This window comes from Platalea leucorodia (genome assembly GCF_965183815.1).
Source record: "Platalea leucorodia genome assembly, chromosome: 6".
Lineage (NCBI taxonomy): Eukaryota > Metazoa > Chordata > Aves > Pelecaniformes > Threskiornithidae > Platalea > Platalea leucorodia.
In genome coordinates this window covers 2,606,255-2,623,373 of record NC_138828.1, presented here as the reverse complement: position 1 = coordinate 2,623,373, position 17,119 = coordinate 2,606,255, and the positions used below count along the sequence as shown (strand labels likewise).

Below are 17,119 nucleotides of genomic sequence, written 5' to 3'. Positions count from 1 at the left end.
ATTTCCAGAAACAATTCCTATAAGAACTACTGCTGTGCATAGGAATCAGTTCTCAGGAGCCGCTGGCAAAGCGGGCAACATCTCTGGCAAAACCAAAATGTTTCTAAAACAAGCCTTTTTCTATTAGCTTGTGCCAAGTATTCATGACCAGATCTGGTAAAGAAATAACCCGCAATTACAGTACTTCAATACCGTATTTCCAGCAGCTAAATCCCATCTGAAAATAAATCTGGGATGCAGAAATGGTAACAGAAAATCCAATTAGATAATATAAAGATCTGAAGAACCTATAAGCTGAGATAAAAAAAAAAAAAAACAACAAAGAAAAAACCCCCACAAAACCAGCAGTAGTCTGCTCTTTGCCATTGCCGTATGTGGGATGCTACTAAAGAAAAACAAAAAGCCTAAGCCTGCAAGAAAAAGATTCAGCTCCTCCATACTTGCAGCAACTTCAAAAGCTCTAATTGCAAATTCAGATCCTAAGGCTACTTCGCCACTTCTCTAAACACAGGTACAGTCTGGATTTTTAAATACGGAGTCCCAAAGATAGCTCAAGACTTATCAAGTGCAGAGCTCAGCAAAATAACCGTACTCCTAGTGAAACGGCCATAACAGCCGCTGGACTACACGCTTCATGCCAGCAGTGGGGATCACTGATGTTGGACGAGCAGAGAGAGCAGCCACAGGGGGAAAGCTTGCAGAAGGGCTGGGTGTTGCTAATGGAAAACCACAGGGAGCTTTTCCTCCTTCTCAGGGCTCTTTCTCCAGCGCCTCATCCCATGCTTACACCCGCATTAATCACACCTGCCCGAGCTGTGGATGAAAACAGCTCTGGCAGCTCCTGCATCACATCGCAGCGTGCAAGCTAGCACTTAGAGTGGGAAAGAAGATGATTCGGGCTAATTTTTTTTGTTACCACCGCTCTTAGCTAAGACAGCAAGACCCTGAACTTGGTTTTCTGCCTCTGAGCTGGAGCATTCTCCAGCGGTATTAGTGCTGAATGCTAACAGCACCGCGGTGTTTGTCTGAACCATTATTACGCATCACTTATTACAGTAGGCTGGAGAGCTGTTCACAGAGCTGGAAGCGAGGGCAGCTAGATAGTGTACCTAAAAAAAGCTTGAAGTACTATTGCAGGCCTCGCTTTGTTTCTTTTTACATCACCTGGTTGCACCCAACTGTTCTGAGCTGAAACTGCTTCAGTATCTTTCCCTGCAAGAGCCACTGCAGCTTATAGGACTCAAGCCTAGAGCCAAACCAAGCCAACAAAGAGGCTGGACAAGGCAGACGCATTTGCCAAGCCAACAGACGACCCCGTCCCCTCGGCATCTCTCCTGCCGAGCAAGCCACAAGCTACTGGGCAGCCTGGCGCCCCTGCTCTCGGCATCGCCTCGAGAGGAAGAGGCATACCAAGGGCACAAAAGGAGCGGCAACCCTCAAATCTCTCCAGAGCGGGCAGCCAGCCAGTCAAGCCATCTCTCTCGGGGGCTGCAGGGGTGGGAAGGGGAGATAAAAAACATGCCTGAGCTCTGAGTAAATATTTTACTTCTCAGATTCATGCTGCTTACTTAATCAATCCCCATCGTTATTTCGGAGGCCCTACTCAGACACTAAAATTGATTCCCCATGACCTCACCTACACAACATAAGGATTTTCCAAGCGTCCCCATCAGATCCTGACTCCACGTCAGCTCGCTTCACACTGGAAAAGCTAGAGGCCCTGAGCTTGCGGTGGGCTGGACGCAACCTGCTCCACGACCGAGGCTGTGCTGAAAACAAGGCAAGGAGGGGGCAGGTTCCCACCATTGTTAACATCAACGGGAGCAACAAGAATTGTCTGAAAGAATTTCCTACTGCAGACAAGGCACCGAAGGGAATAAAGGAAACGAAGAGTTCACAAACTAAAATACAGCCCTGTGTGCACCGCCCAGGTCTGCTTCCCTGGTGCAGGCGGGCCCAAAGAGCCACTCTTCGCAGCTGAAAGCGGGCAAGGAAGCCAAAACCCACGCCCCTGGCCATCTCAGGAGCCCCAGCAGTGCCACCCAAGCCCACATCATCACCACGTTCACTGGGAGGAGAGCCCGCAGCCCCGTGATGCTCCCTGGAGGACACCAGACAGCAGGGACAGCTCAGCCTCGCCGATAACTTGGAAAGTCACAAGCTGCCAAGTAGCCAGGGCACTGCTGACCTGTGCCTGGAGCTTGACAACCCACTCCCGGCGCTAGGGTCCATCCCCAACCCACCTCGTCCCCCAACCTCTCTTGGTCTCAGCTCTCCGCCTCCAATAGCTCTTCTCCCACCCAGTCGCACCTTCGTCAGTGAGGATGACCAGACACTCAGCTAGCAAGAGCACAGAAACACTCACAAAGGTGTACCCCCTTTCTTAGCGCTCATCTCGTTGTCTAGAACCAGTGGTCATGGTGGCCCTGCTCCACCCACCAACACACAGGGATGTGGCTTTCCAAAGGCGCCGCCCCACAGCTCGCTCTGACCCCAGCAGGTGCTGGCAGAGCTCCTGCTCAGAGGAAGACAAAGCATGTAGATTCTTCAGCTCCGTTAGTCCCGCTCTACCTTCTTGTCTCATTCCCTCCCCTCCATGGAAACTGGCAGTCTCTCATTATCAAGTATTTTTAAAACAGATGAAAGAATACATTGCGCTTTTTAATCCCTCAGATACTGTTTTCCATGGCCCCCACATAAAATTTGTATTCCAGCTTCATTTTCCATCAATTTCTGTTTGACTTGGAGGGGAGTATACGTTAGTGTATACATATGAGTAAACCTTGTTTTGCTCCTTTAACTAGACCAAGCTATGATTCTCTAAACATTTAGGATAAACAAATAAAGAGAAGGGTAGGGAGGCCAGAGTCCTCCTTCATGCACTGAACTGCTGAGAAACCATCCAGCACTGGTCGAGATGCTGGGAATTAACCCAGGAGGAGGAAGGGGGTCCCCTACCTTGCACATCTCAACAGCTTCCAGGCTGCAAATGGCTTCTCTCGCACTGAGCCCAGACGGAGCCAGCAGAGACGACCATATGCATCCTTCCACCCCGATCTAAGTTTGAGCATATGCACGGCTTTCATCAGCTGAGAGGTCCCACGGCAGCTCCCGGCACCAATCCTGCCAAAGCTTTGCTTATGCATGCCTTTACATTTGCGTACCGAGATCAGTCTCTGTGCAGTCAAAGGAAATTACAGGCGGCGCGTTACGCATGTGCCTTCACATCTGTGGGATCAGGGCCTTCAACTGAAAGCCACGCCCTGCTCGGCTACAATTAAAGACAGACACTTCACAGCGCTTCGCTCAAGTTAATTTTTATGCATGCTTTTACAATTAACATAATGTCATACCCTGCCAGGACGTAAAAGGTTGGGACTCAGGAATGTTATCTTAGTTTTAAGTCAAACTGACTGGCTTTTCGTTTCATTCCTTTTCTTTCCCACTTCCTTTAATTCTACCCCCCTGCTCCCTCCAACAAGACACACACCACTCCGGGCCCTTATAAAATAAGATTATTAGGTTGAAAGCTTGATAGGCAAACGCTCATCAGCCTTGCCTTGCTCTACCGTATAATTAACTATTTCTTCCAACTCCCTACCACCCCCCAGCAGCACAACAGCAGCATGCCAAGCGGTCGCAGAGAGGAGGAGATAAAAAGGTCTACCAGACAAAATGCGTCCGACACCTCCCGAGGACCAACCCACTCTCCTTTCTTCTCTTATCGCCCCGAGATAAAACAACTGCCCTCTCCAAAAAGCACTGATTCTGGAGGATGACTGCTCTGCCCAGCAGCTGCTTACGAGGCAGCCGAGTGCCCTCATCCTTCCCTCTCCCACACGCACATGCTCCTCACGCTGAAGGATGCTTTATTCCGCAGTCAGTCCCACTGGGCTGGACTCAGTGGCACACAGATATCAATTTAGTTTAACCAGTGCAAAACCCTCTGTGGGTGCTGTTCTGGGATTGCTCATGGACTTTCATTAATCAAAAGCGTGAGAGGCTGAGTAGTGGCATCAGTTTAATGACAGAAAAATCAAGCAAACCACGTACACAAGAAGAAATGGCAATCCCGTCTCGCAACAAGCCACGTTCCTGAGCCTATTCATGGCGTGAGGTTGCTACTCCACACAAAGCAAAGCGGCTCTGCTTGGCAATACCCTTCAGCCTGCCCTAAAAACCAGCAGAAGTAGTGATCTCAATGCATCTTCTTACACCGGAAGACAAACTTCCATTTCCAAGCATGCTTTAGACCTTAAGATCAAGGCATCATTTCAGAGGCAGCTTTACAAACAGCTGGTATAATTTACAGGTATTCTGTTAACAAACATCAGCTCTCATTTTGCTTAATAGCATAACTTCCCCACCTCCAGTAACACCATTAACCCCATCTTCATACATTTTCTTCGCCACATCAGAGGAACCATATAGCCCCGCAGATCCATAAGCGCATAATAAACGCTAAAAGAAACTGTCTCATCCCGGTCACATCTTGAACACAGACCATTTTCTTATTATGAGAAGGAGCCACGCTCAAGTCCTCCACTCATGGGCAACATCTGTTTTACTCGCAAGCACTGAAAAAGTTACGACAAGTCGGGCAAGCCTCCCTCCCTCCCCCGGCCGATGCACAAAAGTGCATTCAGTCTGGTCACGGCGGAGTTTCATTCACGTTTCTGCAAGCTGGATGCAAGAGAGACTTTTTTTTTAATTTCGGGAACAGCATCTGCTAGTTTTTGTGGGTTTGAGTTTTTTTTTTTTCCTTTCCCTCTGTAAAGGGGAAATCCTTTGTCTGTCTCAACATGGATGTAAAAAAATAAAAGACTCCCGGCCACCACATCCCCAGAAAAACGGTCACGCTGGAAGACGCAGAACACGCGTGCCCCTCGGAAGGCTTCCACGGCTGCCGCCCGCCGCAGCCCAGCGCCCCGAGCCTCTCCCCGGGGGCTGCGGGCCCTTCCCCGCCCGCCCCGGCCGAGGCGCAGCCCTCCCCGCTCCCAGCTCTTCCCCGCCGTGGGAATCCCCGGGGCAGAAACGCCCGCGGCAAGGCACCAACCGCGGCCCCGGCCGCGGCGGGAGCAGCCCGGGGACCACCCCCGCCGTCTCCCCGCGGCTCAGGGCGAAGGGCTCCGGGCGGAGCTGCCCGCCGCCGGGCCCGGCCCCGCTGCAACAAAGAACCGCGGCCCCAAACCGGGGCGAAAAAGTTTTGCGCGGCCCCCTCCGGCCGCGGGAACGGGCACAGGCGGAGGCGGCCCCCCGGCGAGCCCGCCGCGCCCCCCGGCATCGCACCCCCGCACCCCTCCGCATCGCACGCCGGGCACTGCACCCCTCCATTCCCCGGCACGGCATCCCCGGCACCGCACCCCTCCAAGCCCCGGCACCGCACGCCGCCGTCCTCGGGCAATTCACCCCCGGCGCTGCATTGCATTGCATTGCATTGCACTGCACTGCACTGCATTGCACGGCCCCGCAGCCCCCCGTCCTCCGGCCCCGCGGTCCCCGCCGCCGCACCCACCGCCGGTCTCCCCACGGCCACGGCCATCGCGGTGCGGTGCAGAGCGCTGCGCTTCCCCGGCCCGCCGCCGCCTCTGCGCTGGCTGCTAGGGCTGCAACATGGCCACCCGGCGGGGAGGGCCCATGCGCAATGCAAAGGGGCCGGGCGGCGAGGCGGGACCCCCCCGGCCCTCCCCCGGGGAGCGCGGCGGGCGGCACCGCCCCGGCCCCGGCCCCGCCGCCGCGGGGTACCCCGAGAGCGGCGCTAATTGCCGTTAATCCCTCTCCTCGGCAGCCCGGCGGGCAGGGCGCGGCTGGCCCGGGCAGGGGGAGCCCGGCCCGCTCCCCCCGCGGCCCCCATCCCCTGCAGGGCGCCGCTCCCGCCGGCTCGGGCAGCCCCACAGCCGCGGGGCACGGCTGAAAGCAGAGACCCCTCTGCTCCAGGGGCCCTCGCAAAGAGACGGCCCAGCAAGCGACGGGCAACGTCCCCCTCCTACCAGGTTAAAAAAAGAGAATGGGAATTCAGCAAAGAGATATTTGTAACGGGGGGCAGACTGGAGCCCCCCCATTGCCAACAGGAGCCCCTAATGCCCTCGTCTAATGACACAGAGGGCAAAACCAGGCACCTCATTCCTCTCGTTTCTCCTTCAGCTCTCCCCCTCTGCCAAACACACCCGTACTGGGGTTTTAAACGCACTGGGTATACCAAACAACAGTCATGCCCGGGTGGCCGGTTGCTCTCCCGCTCCAGGGAGTGATTTCCAGGGATGACGTGAAGCACAGCTGGCTCTTCGCTGCTCCAACTGGCAAAACGCTCAAGATCCTGATGTTAAGCACGATAACCCTTTACCTGCAAAGGTGGGAGTCTTACGGCTAAATTCAACTCTGCTTGCAAGTCTTCAGCCGAGGCAGCAATGAAAGAAAGGCCCTGCAGTATTTTGCAGGGCATAAACCCCCAAAAGACAGAGACCTGACTCGCCACACGCGCGAAGGACACGTTGAATTACAAACTTAGCAGAGCTACCCTCTTACGTGAACACCCGCAGCAACAAAAGATAAAAGCTGAGAGCACCTCCTACAAGTAAATGACCCAGGGTAGTAAGTAAACAGACCTCAGGGGTACAATTGCTGGTTGGACACCCTTCATGCTAAAAAATTTTACCTTTTCGCTCCCAAAGCCATTGTTGCACAGCTACGAAGAAACACGTGGCTGTTTGTAGAGGGCTACAAAACTCCAGGCATTTCCCTCCTGCAGGTCTTTTTATCACGTTTTGAAGTTTGGGGAGCTGGTATTTGAGAGCGGTCACCCGCACCTGCTCCCCCAGTGCCCAGACCGAACAGGAACCAAAGGGAGCGGAGGAGCACGCCCTGGCACTGCTCCTCATCTGGGCTGAGGACCCGCACCTGGGGCAGCAGCCCTCAACTGGGCACAGCTGCAGCCTCCGTCAGCAAAGCTGCTACACCAAAAAAACGCTAATGGGGTTTCTACCTGTAAAATTTTGCAAACGCAGTTGACGCGGAGCTTTTATTACCCTAACGTGTTAGGCGTTACTGTTAATATCCTAGGGAGGCTGCTATATTACACTCATGTTCTTGCTCCTGTAGCAAATTCCTGCTGCATGCATGGCTCCAGGTGAGGAGGTGGCGAGCGTGCCTGTACTGGGAAATGTGCTCGGACCAGCGCAGCCTCTAGTGGAAACCTGATGATGGTATCTAAAGAGTTGCCCTCGTTGCATCTGTGGGTGAGGCAGACGTAGCTTCCCCCTGTCTGAATTAGAGGCATGCGTGATGCTCCGGCATCAGCGTAACTTAACTAACCCAAAGATCTTCAGCGTTTGCAAACCCGAACGTGACTCACCGTGTCCTTCCTTGGCCTGAAGCTGGGAGAGCTGTGGCCGAGTTTTCTCCGCGATACTCATGCATGCAGACCTTCCTGGGTACGGCTGTTCATGCTGAAAGAGTAGGGAAAAAAAAAAACCATCAAGACAAAGAAATGTTCTGCAATCTTTCTAGATCTCAGCTAGCGTAGTTCCTTGCATTCCTAGTGTTCAGCAGGAAGCAGCAGACCCCTCGCTCCTGAAAGTTTCGTAACTGCTGCTAACAAATCGGTACCCGTGCAAAGGGAATTGCCAATCCCTCATTCCAGAGACCCCCAAGGAACTGCTTCCGTTTTTCCGAAGGTGTTTTGCATCATTTTGCAGATACGGCACGTCAATGCTTTAATAACCTTTTGTGTCAGCTGTGGGGCAATTTGTCAGATGACAGGGGATGAGAAAATACACAAGGAGACACAGAACTTGGGTTAACTTACCTCCTCTTTAAAAACAAACACAGGTATATAGCTCCCTAAAGCTATATCCCTAAATCCTCTGCCACAACAATAGGAAGCTACAAGACTAAGCGGTGGGCTTATTATTTTTTTTTTAATGTTGAAGTAATGCTTGATCCTGCCTCCATTTTGTGATTAGCACTACTCACAACTTACTCAGAAGAACCGAGAGACCTGCTGCGTCCACGGCTCCCAAAGAGGGCGAGAGCAGGGTAAGTTCTGCCGTTCTGAAGACTCCTACCCACAGCCAAAACCGACCGATTTGCAGACAGGGTAAATCGTTAGAGCATAAGGGGAAACAAGAATCTCCTTAAACCTCTTAGCGTGAAGCAGGCAAGGAAGCGACTCCAGGTAGCAGGGCTGCGCTCCTCCTTGCCGGCATGCAGCGTTATACCCCCTTGATCCCAAAATGTGATTTGCAGCTCGGGCTGGAAGGGGAGAGACGCGTGCCAGCGTTTGGTCTGCCTCTGAATCGACGTGAGCTACTCTTCCAGCAGACTTTTGCACGTGCCTACAAAGGGTATGGACAGACAGTCATAGCCGAACGGGTTACAACCAACTGCCGCATTACTGTCCGTCACCGGAGCTATCCAGTAAGCAACACGCTCCCAGCCAGGAGTGACTGTCAATGAGACGCACCAGTTTAACCCATTAACTCCAACGAGCTCGCTGGGGCTTTTCCAACCTCAGCAAGGCGAAAGCGTCAGCGCTCAGTGCCGGTCTCAGTCCTGCCGGTGCTTCAGCAGTCACTTACTGTTACCTGACCGTGTTTCACTAACTGCAAGAAATAAGTTGGCAGGGTGAGAGCTGACATTTCTCAGGAGAAAAACCTCTATTTTTTTAGTCAAAGCGAAGCTTATAGTAAGCGAGATAATACCTCCACGGGTGTTTAAATGAAAATGGGACATGGAAAGCCTCCTGCTTATGCCTTTGTCCATTAAACCAAAACGACACTTTCATAGGAGTGTTGTCATTTGCCACTGTTATTTACTTGAATTTTTTACCTTCACCATCTACCCTCCTCTCTTCTTTGTGATCACAGTTACGGCACTATGCTCCATTCGTTTCCCCTCAACCGCCTCCGCTGAGCGCGTGCCGCTATCAAACACGGTTGTGACTGCGATTCAGGCCTCATCAGAAGAGGAGGGAGAAAGGTATTTCTGCCTTGAAGAACTGTACCAAAAGCACGTGCAAAATGATAAAATAGTAACGCGAGCCTTACCCTCTTCCCAGCACCCGCCCCTACTCAGACGAACACCGCTGATGGGATGCGGCCAGACTCTCCTACAATATACGCCACGGGGAAAACCAACAGCAGGACGCAGCAGAGCACGGAGCGCCGTTTCTCTCGCTGCGCCACCCAAATCTTGGCACGCTGGAAGACTTTTCTGATACATTGCCTAAACTGTAACTTCTAACCTAGAAACTCAAAAGTTTCTTTTAGGGCTGCTCCCACCACTCCAGAGGTTACAGTTTAGCAGTCCTGCAGCTCCACGGGGCAATTTATCCCGCAAACCGGAGTGATGATGTGCTGCGGCAGAAATTAACGGTTCAACGTCAGCAACCCAAAAGCACAGACCTGTGCAGCTTGCTCACTCGAGAGCAACGCTGCTGCACGCGTCCACTCTTGCATGTGTTGGCAGGGTCTGAACTTTCAAAGTTATCCTAAGGTTTTGTGTTACCGAAACAGAAATCGCAAGCCCGTACGTACCATCTATGGCACTCTCTGCCCGGGGTTTGTGAAGGTTGCATATGCTTCTGGGTTTGCAGCGGGCTGGAGGATATTGCAGCTGCCCAGATGACCGGCAGCTAAAAATATTTATGGATACCTGGGAGCCTGCAATAGAGGTGATTTCTGGAGCGTGACTTAGGGCCTGATCCAGACCTCTTTAAAGCCTGTGTTGAGCTCTGTCCCGCCATGCCTGCGATCCCTGGCTGTAAGACAGAAAAACCAGCACGCTGTCTCTCGCAGACTTTCCACCCACTATTCACTCCCCAAACTCCTTGGGGCAGGGGCTGTCGTTTGTTTGGTGTGTACAGGGCACGTCGCGCACCGGGGCGCGGATCTTACCCATCCCTCTCAGCTGTAACGTACACGCTCGTGATAACAGCACCGGCAGCACAGAGCAACATCAGATCCCCGCTCTGGTACGATAGGTGTCCAACCCACCCCAGCCACACAGTGAATACAGAGAAGATACGAGGTGTAATTTGACTTCAGGCACTCTTGGTGTTTGTGTGCGGTTGTCGTACACGGGTACGATCCCACACACCTGTAATAACAGCTGAACCACATCACGTTCACGTATCTTTGCTGCCAGTTTTCGTAAGTCACAGAATCACAGGGCGGTTCACGATGGAAGGCACCTCTGGAGATGATCTGGTCCAGCCCCTGCTCAGGCCGGGTCACAGAGAGCAGGATTGCATCCAGCGGGGCTTTAAATGTCCCTGAGGATGGAGACCACAACCTCTCCAGGCAACCTGCTCCTGTATTTGATGGCCCTCGCCGTAAAAGAGTTTTTCCCCCCACACAAACGGAATTTCTTGCATTTCCCTTTGTGCCCGTCGCCTCCCGTCCGTTCACTGACACGATGACTGATAAAGCGCTCTTTCTCCTCGCCGCACGCCACCAAACGAGCCTCGCACTTCTCAGAGCACTAGCAAGGCTCCTCCGGCCCCTCGACCCCGCTGCCCTCCTTCACCGCCGCCACCCCGGGCAAAGGCAACGGGGGGTGGCGGCCCGGCCGCCGAGGAGGAGGAGGAGGAGGCGGGGAGGCCCGGCGCGGCAGGAGGCGGGTTTCCCCGCCGCGGCAGCGCCGCGCACCTGGGCGCAGCGCCGAGCCCCGACGTGCAGCGCCGAGCCGGGAGCCGGAGCGAGGCGAGGCGGCGAGCATGGCGCGGGAGCTGAGCCAGGAGGCCGTGCTGGACTTCCTCTGCGGGGCCGGCGGCCGAGCCCCCAACGCGGCGCTGCTCCGCCACTTCCAGCGCTTCCTCCGCGACCCGGCGCTGAGCGAGCAGCAGCGGCGGGAGCGCCGCGAGTACTTCAAGAGCCTCGTCAATTCCCTGGCCACCGTCCACCCCGCCGCCGCCCCCGGCGCCTCCAAGGACATCGTCCTCCGCCGCAGGTACCGCGATCTCCTCGGCGAGGAGCTGCCGCCGCCGGAGGAACAGCGGGAGAAGGAGGAGGAAGAGAAGGAGCCGCCGCCCCGACGCGACCCCGACCGGCGGCGCGGCCCCCCGGGGGAGGCGGCGGCGAAGGGGCGGCCCGGCGGGGGGCAGCCCCCGGGGGCCGCCGTGGCGGGGGGCTGCGCCGCCCGGGGCCGCGGCGGCCCCTGCTGCGAGTGCCGCCGGGCGCACCGCGCTGCCGCCCGCCCGCCGCGCCCCGGGGCGCCGGCCCCCGCCGGGCCGCCCCGCTCCCGCTCCCCGCCGCCCCCCGCGCAGCCGCCCCCCTACCGGACTCGGCCGCTCTCCTCGGGCCCCGGGGCGCTGCACGCCGCCGGGCCGCCCCGCTCCCGGGCCCCGCCGCTGCCGTCGGGGCCTGGGGCGCTGACCCCCGCTGCGCCGCCGCTGCCGGCCGCCGGGCCGCCCCCGCCCCGTGCCAGACCGTCCCGGTCCCGGTCCCGGTCCCCACCGCTGCCGCCGGGGCCCGGGGGGCTGCCTGCCACTCTGCCGGCCCCGTTCGGGTCCCCGCCACCACAACGCCCTAGAGGGCCGCCCCCAACCCGGTCTCTGCCACCGGGCCCCGGGGTGCTGCCCCCTGACAGGCTGCCTCAGCCCCGGTCTCCGCCACAGCCCCGCACCGGGATGCCCCTGCTGAGGGCCCCCCCGCCCCCGGCAGGCCCGGGGGGGCGGCCCCCCACCGCACCAGCCCACTCCCCCCTGCTGGCATCGGGCCGCAGGGCGCTGCCCCCCGCCGAGCTGCCCCTGTCCCGCTCCCCGCCGCCGCCCCCCGCCGAGCCGCCCCTACCCCGCTCCCTGCCGTTGCCGTCCGCCCCGGCGGTGCTGCCCCTGTCCCGGTCCCTGCAGGCGCTCCCCACCAGCCGCTCCCCATCCCCACCGCTTTTACCGGGCCCAGAGGTGCTGCCCTCCACCCGCCTGCCCCCATCACAGTCCAGGTCCCTGCAGCAACTCCCCACCAGCCCGTCCCCATCCCCGCCCAGGAGATCCGGGGTGCTGGCCCCAAATGGACCAACCCCACCTCAAGCCCTGCTGCTGCACCCGTACCAAACCCTGCCACTGCCGTCAGGTCCTGGGGTGCTGCCCCCCCCCAGGCCACCCCCCTCCCAGTCCCCACCACGGTCCCCCGCCCAGCCACCCCCATCCCAGTCCTTGCTGCCAGCACAGAGCCCCGCGGGGCCCCAGGCCCCAGCCAGCAGCCCCCCAGCACCGCTGCCTGTCTTCAGGAGCATCAGGTGCCAGCTTGCTTTGTTGGAGGTGCAGGGCATCACCGCATCGCTGCCAGATGAGCGTGGGCGGCAGCCCCGCACCGTGCCCTCCAAGAGCTCCCCTAGGAACGTCCCAAGCCGGGGGCTGTTGGTGCCGCTGGGGCAGCGGGAGCACGCCTGGCTAGTGGCGGTGTCGGCAGGGTGCTGGGCTCGGGTGCGGGGGCTCTTCCTGGAAGAGCCGGAGCTGGCCCTGCAGCGGGACTTCATGTCAGGCTTCACAGTCCTCCACTGGCTGGCCAAGCACGGCGATGGGCCAGGCCTGCAGGAGCTGGCAGCGGCGGCACGGCAGGCTGGGCTGGCCCTGGACGTGGACGCCCGCTCGGGCTGCGGGTACACTCCGCTGCACCTGGCTGCCATACACGGCCACCAGCTCGTCATCAAGGTGCTGGTGCTGCAGCTGGGGTGCCAGGTACAGGTTCGGGACGGCAGCGGGCGCCGGCCCTGGGAGTATCTGGGCAGCTCCACCTCGGGGGAGATCTGGCAGCTCCTGGAGGCACCCCGAGGCACGATTATGTTCCCCACACAGCCCCTGGCCCGCAGCGTGTCCTCAGTCAGCAAGGTCTCGCTGTCCGCTGGCAGGGCAGCGCTCCCCGCCTGCCTCAGGCCACAGCACGGCCACGGGGCAGCATCCCACCGAAGCAGCAACGAGAGTGACTGAGAGACAGCTCCCTGGCATCCCCTGCCAGTGGAGATGGGACCATGGTGGCCATCCCGCAAGAGAAAGCCAGGCAGGCAGAAAAAAGCTGTGAAACAGATGGAACCTATGGAAGAATGTACTTTTAAATTAATCCAACGAACCGTTGTCTGAGCCTCTCTGCCCTCCTTCCCATTTTTTGCTTTTCTACCAGTGGGAGGATGCAACGACTCTGCTGGAAGCACATCTGAACCCTTGGCAGGCAAGTCCTGTGCACCCCACAGGGCAGGCACCAGCTGCTGGGTGCAGGCGCAATCGCCAGCCTTAGTGGGACCATGGGTTCAGGGTCTCAAACTCCGCTGCGAAGCTCACAGCCTGGCCCCAGCCAGCAACAGATTGTTGTTGGTCCTGGGGTTTGCAAAACACTTGTTTACGCCGCCTGAATTCCGGGGAGTAGCTAAGGCTGCGTCCCTTTTTAATCCCAGCAGACTAAGGACAAGTCCCGCTTTTAAAAATGCAGCTGATCAAGGTCCTTCTAGCGAGAGTCCTCAGGGAGCAACTGGCTGTGGCAGAGGGTGGCAGCTGGAGAGCCCGGAGTAGAGGAGGGTGTAACACACCCGCTCCAGTTCTCAGCCCGTCTTGCCCACCAGCCCATGCAGAAAGGAATGCAGGGCAGCACCGCAGCCCTGCTCCTCCCCACGACTGCCCCATGCCCGGCAGCACCGATACCGCCCGCTCCTTCCTGCCCCTCCGGTCCCTTTCCTCGCCCCGCAGGACTAGGAAGCGGTACCCACGTTGTGGCTGGAACCCTGTTCCCATGCCTGGGGATGGCAAGCATCGCTGCAGGAATCTGCATTGGGCAGAAAAGGAGCTGTGCCGTGGGACGGGTCCCAAGCTTGTAGGGGGAAGGCAGTTTCATAACCAGAGCTGCATTTCCCCAGAGACCCCGGCCCTGAATTGCCTCATAGGCATTTATGTGATGGGAGCGGGTGGGATTGGGGGTCCAGGTGCAGGGAAGAGATGTCCAGTGCAGTCATTCCTGCGAGCTTACAAATAACAAGCTGCCTTTAGGAGTCTCACTGGATTACGTGGGTCCTGTAATGTACTCTGCTCTCTGATTTAGCATCAACGAGCTTTTAAACAGTCAAAAAAAAGCAATAGGTTCATCTTGCACCTAATCTGGCTCTCCTATGGATCCTTTATGAGGGCAGGAAGAGAGCTAAAATCCATGAGACAGGGGTACATCACCGATGATGCTCCTGCTGCTGGGTGAGCCCAGCGATAGGACCAGTGGGCGTCAGTGCTTGTGAAACTAGGGCTGCTGGCTCTGCTTCAGCGGGACGCTTTGGGGCAGACCGGCGCGGTAGGTGGGACTGCTCATCTATTTGAGGCATGTGCCTAAATGCCTGCAGTTTCGGGGAGGAACGGGAATCAGGGCAGCAGAACCTGACCCTTGCATAACACGCGTGCTGGGGAATGCCTCCAGTCCTTGCTCAGGCACTAATTGAGGTCTGCGCTTTGCTTGGGGTTTATTTGAGGGAGGAACTCTTTCCTGCAGAAGGGAAGCTCCTTTGCCTGACTCTGTGGCCACAAAAGGTTGCGGCCTTTTCCCAGCCTGGTTTTCTCCTTTTACAGGGGAAAGAGCTCAATATAAACCAAGGCAGTCTCCTGTGACTGATCATTCCTTTCTGAGTGGACATGACAAGATTGGACTCATAAGAAATTCAGCTCCGATGTGGCCTCTGCGCCATTGGCGTGGACACCCGGAGGGCCCTCCGGGACCCCCCAACAGCAGGGGGAATCCTATATAGCTCCCTTCCTCTAGGATCCAGCTAGGGGTTATAGCCTAGATCAGCACAAACATGCAAAGCGGCTCTTGCCTGGTAAAATGCTCAAGTCTCTTCCACCACATTCAGAGCCACTTCCACAGTTCACATCACGCACCAGGCTCCCTCGGAAAAGGGCTCGCTAAAGCCTTCCTCGAGCCTTGGCTAGAAGCTCTTAAAAGCATCCTGTTGATATCAGGGATGCCACCAGACCCTTCACGTACAGCGAGCTTCAGGGAAGAATCCCCAAATGAAAGAAGTTTGTGAGCTAAGCTGTCTGGTGGGGAGCGTACTTTTGCTCCGCAGCCATCTACAGCTTCCGAAGAACAAGGTTTTCCCTTTGCCATCTCCAGTGTTGCTAAGACAAAGACTGAGAAGGACAGCGCTACCTTGGGATTCTCATTTTACAGCCTTTCCATGACCTTTCTCCGTGACGCACATCTAAGTAGCGCTTTTTTTTTCTGCACGCTGTTGCAGACCTCGTCTGTCATCCTTTTCAGAGCGCTTTTCTCTCCCTAGCAGTATTCAGAGTTCAGCAGTCTAACAACGAGCTGTGAAATCATTTTGTGGCCGCTGTTTGCTCGCCTGTTGAGATGACACAGAGAAGCTGCTTTCTCCAATTTTTAAATTGTAAAGCAACCCTTAGGAAGTCTGAAATGGCAAAAAACCTTTCCCTACTGGATCCATTCACCGATTTATCACCCTACGATTACTGAGGAGCTCTTGGACTGCTAACATTGGTAATACTGCACAGCTCCTACACCACACTTTTTAAAAGCAGTCAGTCACTGCTTGTGGGAATAACCACTCCTTTAACCCACAGAAAGCCTCATCCTCCAAGTTTTCTGCTGGTGAAATAAGCAACGGACAGGGTGAAACCCATCTCCAGCCTATTGTAGGAGGCAGGGTGAAAGAAAGATCTTTCATCAGCTGGGCCTGCAGAAATCACACTGCCGCCCTGGAGCATCAGGGAGGGCGATGCAGGCATCACAGGTCCAGTCCCCCGGAGATAATTCACCCCTGGATACGCACGCACGCAGGCGGAGCATGTCCGGTTCAAAGCGCTCCTGACCTCCTTGCTACTTACTCGTCAGCCTGCCTGGCTCTTTCCACACCCATGCACGCTGCCGTTTCCTCATTGCGGGTGGACGGGGCTCCTCGCCTCACACCCTATCCAGGCATCTGATTTTGCACCACCCTGAAACACAGGACATGTCATGGATTAACGCACAGCAGGACTCTGCCCTCTCCTCTCATTGCTTTTGAAAAAAACACACCTCCCACTCGACGGCTGCTGCTGATAAAGTCCACCTCTCTGCTCTCCCATGCTTATCTCTAACCAACTGCTTTGTACTCTGAAAGCCACGTCCTTCAAAGCAGCGGGGTGGTTTTTCACGCAGTAGCCTTTGCCCGTCACATACTGTCAAGCCTGCGAACTCTGAGCCTTACCAAGTTATAGTAAAGGTAACCCCGCAAGCACAGTGCCCCCCTTCTCACCACCTCCCTGCTCCTGCGGCCCATGCTTTCACACCCACTCATTAGATTGCTAAAAGCCGACAGCGCAGCAGAGCTGGGTGTTCATCTCGTGCGGCTTCTGTTAAGGTCTCGACTACATTCCCAACCTGTGGCTCTGATTAGACTCCTGCTGCAGCCTTTACTAACGGAAGTTGCACAGGTGAGCTAGCCATCTGATGCGATTGCTCAGCTGTTAATGAAGTCTCCTTGTTAGTCACCAACTGCCCTTCGCCTATAGGGTCTTTGTCACTTAAGCCCAACAGAACAGCTCCGTAAACCACAGGAGTTGGCAAGACTAGTGCTTAAACTAGCCATCGTTTATGCTGAACGGGGTCATCCCAGCACAGAAGGGGGAGCGGGTCAATTTGAGTCCCTTTTTGGGGCAGAGCTGTTCTTGGAAGATACGGAGCTCCTCCCACTCAGCAAATCAAAGCTTTCCATCTGAGAGGAGCTTCCCATCTACCGACACACCAAATGTACGCTAAGCTTCCCAATCTGAGAGCGGCAAGCGGGTAACAAAGTGCCATGCTTCAGTTTTGGTTTGTTTACAAGCCTGTGGACAAGGACCGAATGCTAGAGCAACAGCGGGATCCCAGCTCAAACAACCCCAGGGGCTTTCATGCAATCAAAACAGTGTTCCTGGGCAAAGCAGATGAGCAATACAGCAGAACATTGCTAACTTAAGCTAATGGCCGGGATACCTTTTCTATTAGAGCACTTTCTGAAACAGTGAAAAATTGAACTTACAGAATTAGAAAAAAACATATCAAAAAGTTTATCACACAAAATGCCCTTTTTTTTTCTACTGTGACAAATGTCATTGGACTTAAACAGTTTATATATAACTCCGCAGTGAGAAGAATGCCTTGCACACTTT

The 17,119-nt window shown here is 56.1% G+C and overlaps 2 protein-coding genes across 2 annotated transcripts in view; one reads left to right on the top strand and one right to left on the bottom strand.

Annotated features, from left to right (window-relative positions):
* SEPTIN11 (septin 11) overlaps positions 1-5,609 on the bottom strand; it is a 50,981-nt gene extending 45,372 nt beyond the window's left edge. The window contains exon 1 of the mRNA XM_082316216.1: positions 5,516-5,609. Within this exon, the coding sequence (XP_082172342.1) occupies positions 5,516-5,542 (27 nt within the window). The 5' untranslated portion in view covers positions 5,543-5,609. The remainder of the gene's footprint in view (positions 1-5,515) is intronic.
* A 5,105-nt stretch (positions 5,610-10,714) lies between these two features.
* SOWAHB (sosondowah ankyrin repeat domain family member B) lies at positions 10,715-12,925 on the top strand (the record flags this gene model as incomplete). The annotated part of the gene is made up of 3 exons (XM_082315031.1): positions 10,715-11,192; positions 11,661-12,042; positions 12,190-12,925. 3 exons carry the CDS (start codon positions 10,715-10,717, stop codon positions 12,923-12,925), a joined length of 1,596 nt encoding a protein of 531 aa, XP_082171157.1.
* Positions 12,926-17,119: the final 4,194 nt, after the last annotated feature.